Source organism: Channa argus, chromosome 1, assembly GCF_033026475.1.
Source record: "Channa argus isolate prfri chromosome 1, Channa argus male v1.0, whole genome shotgun sequence".
Lineage (NCBI taxonomy): Eukaryota > Metazoa > Chordata > Actinopteri > Anabantiformes > Channidae > Channa > Channa argus.
This window is the reverse complement of record NC_090197.1, coordinates 11321776-11332142: the sequence shown is the minus strand read 5'-3', so window position 1 is coordinate 11332142 and position 10367 is coordinate 11321776. Positions and strand designations below refer to the sequence as shown.

The 10367-nt window shown below is 40.7% G+C and overlaps 1 protein-coding gene across 2 annotated transcripts; it reads right to left on the bottom strand.

Moving 5' to 3' along the window:
- Positions 1 to 635: 635 nt before the first annotated feature.
- rnf5 (ring finger protein 5) lies at positions 636 to 9962 on the bottom strand. Of its 2 annotated transcripts, XM_067496665.1 has the most exons (6): positions 9563 to 9956; positions 5503 to 5521; positions 3877 to 3989; positions 3738 to 3795; positions 3519 to 3630; positions 636 to 2628 (listed from the first exon to the last, which is right to left on the bottom strand). In XM_067496665.1, the coding sequence occupies exons 1-6, from the start codon at positions 9793 to 9795 to the stop codon at positions 2510 to 2512; spliced, it is 654 nt and encodes a 217-aa protein (XP_067352766.1). In that variant the 5' UTR covers positions 9796 to 9956; the 3' UTR covers positions 636 to 2509. The 2 variants fall into 2 exon arrangements, with proteins under 2 accessions (XP_067352766.1, XP_067352774.1); XM_067496673.1 differs by lacking the exon at positions 3738 to 3795 and having other exon boundaries at positions 9563 to 9962.
- Between the last annotated feature and the right edge of the window lie 405 nt (positions 9963 to 10367).

Below are 10367 nucleotides of genomic sequence, written 5' to 3'. Positions count from 1 at the left end.
CTATCTTTTACATATGCCAAATAAGCAATACCAGTGTAGATAATTACTGAAAACTACAAAAGTATTATCTGCAAAATATACCTACTTGTGGAAGTAATTTTCAGAATTACATATACAATTTGGAAGATATTTATTGGTGCTTGTTAATTTTACAACATGTATAGAAGAGCAGATTTTAATTACTTTATATAAGGTATCCATTTTATTACCTAAAATCAGTTACTTGCATATACAGCTTTCACATTATTGTAGTGGAGTAAGAAATATAACGTAGTGCAAAATGTAAAAACTCCAAAGTACCATGACATTGTACAGTAAGTACAGTATTTGAATAAAACTATTTGTTGTTGTCCCAGCTGCAGCTGCAACATATATAATATACAGTATTCTTAAAGGGAAGGGGGGGGGGGGGGGGGGGGGTTAGGGATGCTGTGTTTGAAACTGCTTCTTCCAAATTTTAAAAACTGCACAAAATTGTTGTATTGCTTCACCCACCACTGACCACCAGAGGGCTTCACATAAGGATTTTCATTTTCAATTAACTGGTAATCTACAAAATATAACAAATGTCTCAGCCGTAGGGGACACCTTAAGCTTTCTTTTATAAAGGTGTAAATGATGACACATAATAAGCCAATGTTTTAATCAACCTTTAATCTCCTAGACCAGGTGGTTTAATCACAACATCTCATGATTAGTCTTTTAAAAGACTCAAAAAAAATGCGACTTTCACCAAATTTAGTGTCACACAAGCCTCGAAATACAAAGTGTAGCTTTGACAGACAAGTATGCAAAAAAATGACGAGCCCCCAGCAGCCCGCCGCCATCCCACAGAGGACGTTTCAGCAAGACGTTTTTATACCAAGTGTGAAAAATAAGTGGAATACACTTTAAATCCCAAACTGGGACTTTTTCTGATTGAAAATCTCCAAGACTAAACATGAGGCGGAGTCTAAAGCTTATTAGCACTTTTTGCGTCACTGTTTGCACATTAAAATGAATGAATGTGTTACTTTTATGACAACGCTCAACTACGTCAAATGTACAGTAAAAGAGACATCATTAATGTGCACTGTGTCAGTTACAATACAGGAAATGAGCTGAATCACACATGTCCTCATATCAAATCACATTAGCAGGACGTTCCACTTTGTAGAAGGGTGTTTGCTTTTTTGTTTGTTTTGATGTAAAACTAAGGAGGAAAACCAGGAACCAGGTATTTTCGAGGTCTACTTACACATCTTGTCTGCTCTCGCTCTCTATGGCTAGTCATCCAGTCAGCAACGCGTAAAAACATAATTTACAATATTCATATATATACAAATATAGAATGTACACACACACACACACACAGTCAGGAAGAAAACAAATCATCTGTGACAAAAGTGCGTTTTTATGCTCACTGCGCCACAGTTCTTTCAAACTTATCGTTCCTGTAAATTGTTGGTGTGCTGACCTTTTCACCTTACAACTCGCCCCGTGATACACTGACACTCCGCCTCCTGTCTGGCTACTTTTACTAGCTGCAGCTTTTCCAACGGTTTACTCTCCAATTAAACTGTGTCAGATTGGTTTTTACCCAAATTGGTACAAAAACCTCCCAAAATTCCCCCTTTAGCGATATATCCACCCATGTTTGCACAGATTTGTGTGGAAGCGGATCAATGCCAGCGGATGCTCCAACCTTTAGGGCAGTTTAATTTACAAACGACATCACAGTGCAAAGGCAGTTTTTTGTTAAGACAAATGTACATAAAAAAAAATAAAATAAAAAAATCGCATCTTCCTGTGCCATTTCTACGTGTCGATCTGTTTAAGACAAAACTCAGTTCACTCAGTTACATTACAGCTCATCGTGTGTGACTAATCTTCTACTCTTTGGCCTTTTAGAGAAAGAAAATAGCTGCTATTACAACCACCGTAATCTCGAATCCCCTCCCTCTTGTTTCCACTGAAACACAACCCGTTTAAGGAATAAACTAGTGACTCCTTAAAGCAGGATGTGACAAACCAAAACCACAACTACTCACCGCCTTAACATACCCTCCACCCACTTCTCTTCTGCAGCTCAACATCCCAAATCTGTTCCACAGGCCATCACGATTATGTAATACTGTCTGCGTCTACCTTTATTTTCCTGTGTACATTTCTACAGGTGCATGTAGAGCGGGAGGGCTGACGTGACTTATTTGGGGATTCACGCAACATTACTTTCCAGTGTTTCTTGCATAAACATAAATCAACGAAGCATGTAAGTGGGGCTGTGTATCCTAAAGTGAATCTGGCTTTGGTGGGAGGAGAAAAAAAAAAAAAGGAATTCCTTTATTTTTTGTTTTTGGAATCAAATGCAATGCTTCACTCTCTCCCAAAGTCAGTACCTGCTAGGAAATGTAACACGAGTGTGGCTGTGGCTCATGTGACGTATGCGAGTTTGTTTCATTTTGCACTCCCACCCCCAAACCCCACCCAGTTGTCCAGCCACTCCTCTCTTGGTCCCATCCAGGCTTCATCACACGCTCAGCAGCCAGAAGAAGAAGAATATGGCCACAAAGAGGAAGAGGGAGTCTTGCCAGTTGTTATTGCCGTTGTTGAGGTTACCAGTGCCTTGGTGATCACCTGTATACTGGTCTAATAGCAGAGAAGAAAGATGTAAAGGTTGCACCTGAGTATGAGGAGAGTGTTTGTGTGTGTTGTGTGCATTTGTACTCAAATTATGTGCCAGAAAAATCACTGCAGCAGGTTTGCTGAATGCTAGCAGGCATTCAGACCATGACCAGCTCTTCATGGCAACAGTGCTAATAGCTGTGGTGATGACGCTGGGCTTTTTCCAGGCACCGGTGAATGACCATCCATGAGACTGAAGTCTTATCTGACACCATATCACTGCACAGCAATTTAAAATATTTATGCTGGATTTTAAAATGACCAAAACGGCTACTGTTTTATATGTTTTAAGGTAAACTGTCGAAATGCAGTGTTCACATCAACTTGCATGTACGTGATTAGCAACATGTTCTACAACCGCCTCAGATCAATGCACTTTGTTCCACTCAGGGGTCCGGTTGGTCTGAATGCAGTCTCAAATATTTGACATGTCCAACCCACCTAGTTTAATCCACTCGATGAAACGCATGTTTAAAGCCGTTGGAACATTGGATACATAATAAAAGAGGCTCGACAGAACAATCTTTACCTGTGTGTAAGTAGGACATTTGTAAAAAAAAAAATAACTGTAGACATTCGAATAACCTCAACATAAATGCCAAACAGTCCACTTAGTGTATGTGACAGTTACGTTTGCCTTGTTGGCGATTATGCACAAGCAACCGATTCTCGTAAGTGCTTCAGGCGTTTACATGGGTTTGTGAAAGTTAACACTTTTATCCCTTCTTTAACTATAACGGTGTACTGACATATCGCAAATGAATCATGATTATCACTTATATCTGTAACGGAAAAGGAGGATGTTGGCTAAAGCAATGAGAACTAGTGGAAACATGTTTTTCTCAAGTGTGCACCTGCTCTGTGAAAGGGATCATTGGTGTTGAAGACTGTGGTGAAGAAGCCGAAGGGGAAAGCACCGATGCCAAAAGACATGTGAAAGCCGGCGTCGCCAAGACCCTGGAACATCTGATCAAAGAGGGAGACAACAATAAATTAGGTTTAATAATACACATTGTACACCCACATCAAGAGAACAATAAAAAGGTTTGTTTCACTTTTGGCAACTGACTCACCCCGCCTCTACTTTCTGGCTCCGTTCTCTGTCCCTGAGGCCGAGGTGGAGTTTTCAGCCTGAACAACACCACATCACAGTTCATAATAAAGCCTCCACACAGCTACAGTCACTCACACAAAGACAAACACTTACTGTACCTGGGGTCCTCCTGGCTGGAGCTCCCTCTGCCGTACAGTGGAATAACTTTGTCCCTGCTGATGGCCGCTTTACAAACAGGGCACTGCTGCCTGCTGGGCCGCGTCTCCAACCACTGAGGGAAGCAGAAGAGGGATCATGATGTGCAAATACCTATAATAAACAAATCGGTCACACCCCTTTCTGCTATGATCTTGAAGCAAATGAAGGCTTGCAGTATCAGTGCAAATGCACAGCTCTATGTGGATCCATTTTGCACTTCATTTCCAGTTGAACCAGGCAGCGTACTGTGCTTATGCTACTTCACTGTGAGTGACGTTCAGCTGTAAATGGTTCAGGGAGGGCAGCAGCAGTAAAACCTGCAGTAAACCGAGGCATTAAGTGCATTAGCGTGTTTAAGCTGCACTACTTCAACCGACAGGTGTGTTTCCACACCAAGGTTACATCACAACCTCATGCTGATTACACTTATAAAGCAGAGTGCTGAGATTATTACTCAGCACTGGTTCAGCCACACTGATGTTTGCGTTTATGCTGCAAGAGTAGAACTGGGTGGTCATGCAGAACCCCTGCTGCACTGATGGATCCCTTACGTTTCCTTGTGCCTCTAACAAACCACCATCTTTCAGCTACTATCTAACTATTCTGTCATTTTAAGCCTGCTTAGTGTGAGAAAACAAAACAATTGGTAGGTACCTTTTCACCCCTTATGCCTACAGTCATCTAATTCCTTATCTTGAGTTTACTTTTAAGAAACATCTTATACATTAGTAAATTCCCACTGACAGAGCTGAGAATTAATAGCAATACGTGTTTAGTAATGTCTTTTCTTTCTCTTCCATCTTGTAGTAGTTTCTAGCCCCTTTTCCATTATAACAACTTAGTGAAATGAGACCAGTCTGAATATAAAGGGCAAAAAGTGGTGGGCTCTGGTGGGCTTTTTCACCGTATTTCCCTCTTCTCTCTGACCACAGTGCTATTTTGCCAAACCTACAAATAAAACATTAATGCCATTATAAGCTATTTATTAACGTCACCGCTCCCAAGTTTATAATGAATTGAGCCTCTTCTTATGCTAATGTTTAAGGAAGGACAGCGCATGAATTTCACCAGTCGTCGGTTGAAAACCCAGCAAACACTCGCTGCGAGTACCTGGAATACCTTCATTTACCACTACCTCCGGGTCTTTTCCGCAGAAACTAACTGGCCCATAACCTCCATTTACATGACTAATGTACGCAGTTTTGGTTCACTTTTCCACAGGTCAGCAAGTTACTGTAGTGGAAAAAGACCTATTTCTGTCCCTTATTGTCTTCAGTTTGCTTTGCTTTAGAGCTATACACTCACTGGTCACTTTCTTTGGTACTCGGGAAGAATCGAAGCAATCCAACGCAGCTCATTATATCCATTATATTAGGAGGTGATTCTAATGCACCCAGGTTGGAAACCACTAGACCACTTGAACCTCAATCATTAGCTTATGTAAACAACCAATCTAGATGAAATCTAATTTTATACTTTAGCCTTTTTCCGCATGTGTATCTTAATAACTTCACATAATTTGAAGAGCCCTATCAGTCAGAACAATAAAAACACCTGTTAAAACAAAAAGGAGAGGAAACACTCACCTGATGAAGACATGGCCAGCTGTAAAGACACAGAGAAATAACAACATTAATTTTCATTCTCACAATAGCTCTGTTTCTTAACAAATGTCAGATGTAAAGGAACATACATCAAATCAACCCCAATCTCAAACTTAAAGCCTAAGTAGTTTTAATAACTCCCTGTGCTGTAGATCTGGTCAGCTGATTAAACTCTACCATGCTCCCAATGGTTAGTATTAATTGAATCCATCTGTTGTCAGCAGATTTTGCAGAGTGGCTGCTGGCCAGGACAACACACAGAGTGCAAATAAAACCCTAGATTTGACAGAGCAGTTACACTATTATATTTAATGTTTCATTTTCTCTAAAAGAGATGCTCAGATGAACATATTATCCTGGAGAAAAAAAATGTATCAAAATCACCAGTAGCATGTAGCTCTGTGGGTTCACAGTGTTATACAGTACTAGTGGAACTACAGTATCAGATGGCCTTCCTGTGGATAAACAGCTGAACAATACACAAGGCCAGAGCATTAAACTGTGATTAAACATGAGGCTCAACAACCATTCAGTGAAGCCTGGCTGCAGAGTGTAATGCCACAGATGCCACTCTGTAACCCCCACAATAAACCTTCAATTATTTCAGCATGAAGATTAATATCTGCATAGATTCTACTCCTCTTTATTAAAGTGCTTACAGAGACATATGGAGCAAATTCTTGTTTGGTGGCTTTTTAAATCACAAATGTCAGAAGCAGCAATGATGTCACCTTAGTCTTCAGTAAAAGCTGACCATGTAGTTTAGAGGGTTAACTAATGTTATAATGAGCAATTTTAGAGCATGTTAAGACTGTTCTGCACCTTCGATTTAGGCAGTACTGGCAGTTTAGGCAGTACTGGAAATAGGGTGGAAAGAAAAACTGAAACAATTAGTTTAATTTAATAACCAAAGGACAAACAAGTAACGGCAACTACTTCTGAAAAAGTTCAAAAAAATGGCTCAAACGGAAACTTTAGGTGATGCTGTTTAAAGCACTGGTTTCCAACCTTTGGGTCGAGACCCCTCTAAGGGCTCACGACCTCAATGTGAGGAGTCACATGGATATTAACATGTTAAATAAGGAGAAAAACATTTTCCTTCTTGTTGTCGTCATTGTTCTGACCTCCTCACACCACTAAAATCATCCAGGTAAAATAATAATGAGAATAAAAACCCTGGTCACTATTGAACTAGTGAAAAAATGTTGCAAGTAGCAACTGCCAAATTTTAAAAGGGTCACAAAACTAAAAGTTTGGCGAGCCACTGCTTTAAATCACTCTGTGTGTAAACACAAAGTGTGATTTAAGATTTTATTTGATGAAATATCGAGCCTTCAGGACGTACTAAAGTTAGTAAAGGAGAGCGTAATTTGAGTCTCTCTAATTACTACTCTACATTTCTACCTTGATGAGCTTCCGTTCAGTCCCAGTGGAGAAAATTCTTTGTGGCCGACATCTCTAACGACAACATGGGTGAGTCTATTCAAGTAGACTCCCATTCAGGGACAGCAATGATGTCACACGTTCATTAACCTCAAAGTATTAAAGTGATATTTATGTCTCTTTCACACAAATCATCCCAAACTCTGGAGGCTATGCTGCAAAAGCTTCTTTCTCAACTTGCTGTGAGTTTCAAACTAAAATCTGACAATGTGTATGTGAGATATCTAACACATCGGTGTCTTTGCAAGATGGAATCAGTTAGGATTTCTTGGACAGTTTTCTCACATTTCAACATAATCTGTCACATCTAAGACTGTTTGCATAGCAGCAAACAGCAAGGCTCATGAAACCTGACACTAGCTCACAGCTGGGCAATTCAACTAAGCATTTCCACAGGTAATAAAACAATGCTTTTAATCTTACATCCTCCATCCATCCATTTAGAGGGATGGAGGATGTAAGTTTTTTTCCCCACACTGACACAATCTAACAGCAAGGGACAGAGAGTAAAAAAAGACACTTTATTTTCTGATCAAATTACCGCTGCTACAGTGCATGGAAACTTGCAGCATTGTTGCAACTTTGATGTGAAGTTGCAGCAGGTGAGCTGACATCAACACCTGCCTCACTTGCTGATGGTTTCATCATCATGGTTTCATCACATTACACAGAAGTTGAGATAGAGGGGGTGGGGGGAGACAGGTAACATGGCAACTAAATTACATCAACCTATAACACAGAGGATTGAGTGCAGGGTTGTGTAGTAACTGTATGTAAAGTCCATTCTCTCACTAGGGACTAAATAAATCAACAGCAAAACATTTTTCTGGAAATTTCAGCCCTACATAGTAATCAAATACTTATACGTTTCTGGCCTCAGACAGCATGGGCTTTTGTATGTGCTGCTTGGGGATTAAATTTTACCTAGAGACAACAGAAATGTCAAACTCCAATTAACCGTGGGACACTGGAGAAGTTGCTCTCTAAGGAGAGCCCTAGAACTCTTGGTGGAAAAGATGTGTGTGTGTCATGATGTCTTATGCACATAAAATATTTTGTTGGATTCTGAGGTGTTTTTGCTACAGAAATTATTTTTCTCCACTATGTCGAAATGTTTCCACCGACAACAAGACAACACAGATCATCAGCATTTACAAAGTACCACTGTTCACCGACTACAAGTAAAGAGAAGTAACATTTTCTCCTGTTACAACTTTTACTGATCATTACAATGCCTTTAAATTTGACCCTAATCCTACACTCTTATCCCTAATCTTACATTAGCCTCAACCTGTGGGCTAGCATGGCCATCGCTCACAATTCACGAATCAGTCAACCACACTCACACAAACACACACGTACGTCACTGTGTATGTGCACAGTTTCAACTCAAAGTGGTTTGAAGGTTGAGTCTTGTGCAAGACTTGATCGCAGCCAAGATAGAAAAACCCAGAAAAACCACAGCTGAAGTGCTGCCTTAGGTTATTTTCATTATTGATTAATCTGCTAAACTAATGACGTGTACTGACTGGACTGAGTTTCTTACTGGTCACATCTAAACAGACAGCAATATTACAAACCTGACACATTCAGATTTTGGCTTGAAAACTGTTTAATTTCTCTACATGACCAGTTAGTTAACCCATCTTATTATTTCAACTCTGCAATAAAAACAGTTGAGCTTTTGGATTGTATTTGCTGCTGCTGTAACTGTATGATAACCACATGATATAATCAGCCTGGGTCACTTAATTTCATCAGGACAAGCTTGCACTTCAAAGGGTGTGATAATGAGGGTTGAAGTTCAGCCACATTTATTTATCACTACAGCCCTGGCAGAACACCAACATTTACCCCACTGATGTCTAGCCAACCATCTTGGCTGCGGTTTTCCCAAGGGTTTGGCAGTTTAACTAGCACAAACATTTCTTTTTATCCTTTTAGAAAAAACTAATTTCATACCGTATCTGAGAGCAAAGAACGAACATTCTCAGATCAACAGATCCTCCAGAATCCCTGAGGCCGCAAACTAGATACTATTTCTGTCTACACAAATCCAATAATTGCAAAACTCCACTTCCAATATCAACCACAACCTCTTTTTTTTTTCCGCAAGCACAACAAATATGAGGCGACTGTGACCTAATCTTCATACAATTTCTTTGACTCACTGGCATAGAAAGTATCACGTTAAAATCATCAATACTCATCTGCAAAGCTGGTCCTGAGAATTTTTTGGCATTCTGACTTTAGAAAAAACAAACAAACACAGGTTTGCCGTTTTGCCCTGATCTCCACTAAAAGGTGGATCCGCCCACACAGCTGCCAAACTTTGATGACATAAAAGTTAACGTGAAATACTAATAAAAAGCCTTTTATGGATTAAATGCATTTTTCGAGGGACAGATTTGATTCACCGTGTGCTTGTCGTTGTCCCACATAACATGGAGAAACCCCGTCAGATAAAAGCGTGTCACAGGGCGTAATTCTGCCTTCAAAATAAGTCAGACGGTAACAGGAGGCCGCGCACTCGGACAAACTATATTCCTTTCTTCCACACAACCACCGCCACACATCAACACTAGGCATCGTTTCCTACCAGAACAAGTGTCCGCACATACTGATGACAGCGTCCCTGGCAGTGTCCAAACAAATGTTGCACTCGAAGGTGGCCCGGTCCCGCTCCCGTTCGCCCCCAACGCTCCCGCCGCCGCCGCCGCCGCTGCTGCTGCCGCCCGGCCCGTCGCTGTCGTTGGTGCTATCCTCGGCCGGGAATCCGCCTCTGCTGGCCGCCCCGCCGTCACTCGAGGACCGGGGATCCGCGGCCGCCATAATTTTTTACTGTAAAAGTCAGGGATCGAAGGTAACGCACCGACCCAAACCACAAGGGCCCGACCCGAGCTAACGTTAACGGAAGATCAGAGGCAACGTCAAGTGTCACCGGAACTAAGAGGAGTGAGCGAGTGTACTGCCGTAACTTTACGTGACTGGGGACTTCCGTTTCCGGCGAAAACAAGCGGCGATGGGCGGGGAGAATATGAGGACCACCCCTACTACACCAGTAAGAATAATAAATAAATGAAACACCTTTTTACAAATCAATTGAAATCTACATAAACGTTCAAATAGATAAAACCCACAAAACTGCTACAAGAACAATTTATATATGGTTACATGAATATGAACCATATATTAGATTATGATCACACTGTCATTTGCCCAGTAGAAGAAATGTTTAAAAGAAAACCATTTGTGTGCGTGTGCGTGTGACATTTATCCTAGTATTCAGTATAGACAGTCAGTATTATTCATAAACATAATAATAATAATAAATAGGACCATTGGATCAGGTAATAGTAAAGAACATTTCATATATTAGCACAAATACTGACTAACATTAAGAC

Excerpts from the sequence above, each read along its gene's own strand:
- rnf5 (XM_067496665.1), bottom strand. The coding sequence starts at position 9,795 with ATGGCGGCCGCGGATCCCCGGTCCTCGAGTGACGGCGGGGCGGCCAGC. Across the intron at positions 3,631-3,737 it reads AGCCAGAAAGTAGAGGCGGG|ATGTTCCAGGGTCTTGGCGA; the intron begins GTGAGTCAGTTG and ends CTCTTTGATCAG. Across the intron at positions 2,629-3,518 it reads TGATCCCTTTCACAGAGCAG|ACCAGTATACAGGTGATCAC; the intron begins GTGCACACTTGA and ends CTCTGCTATTAG.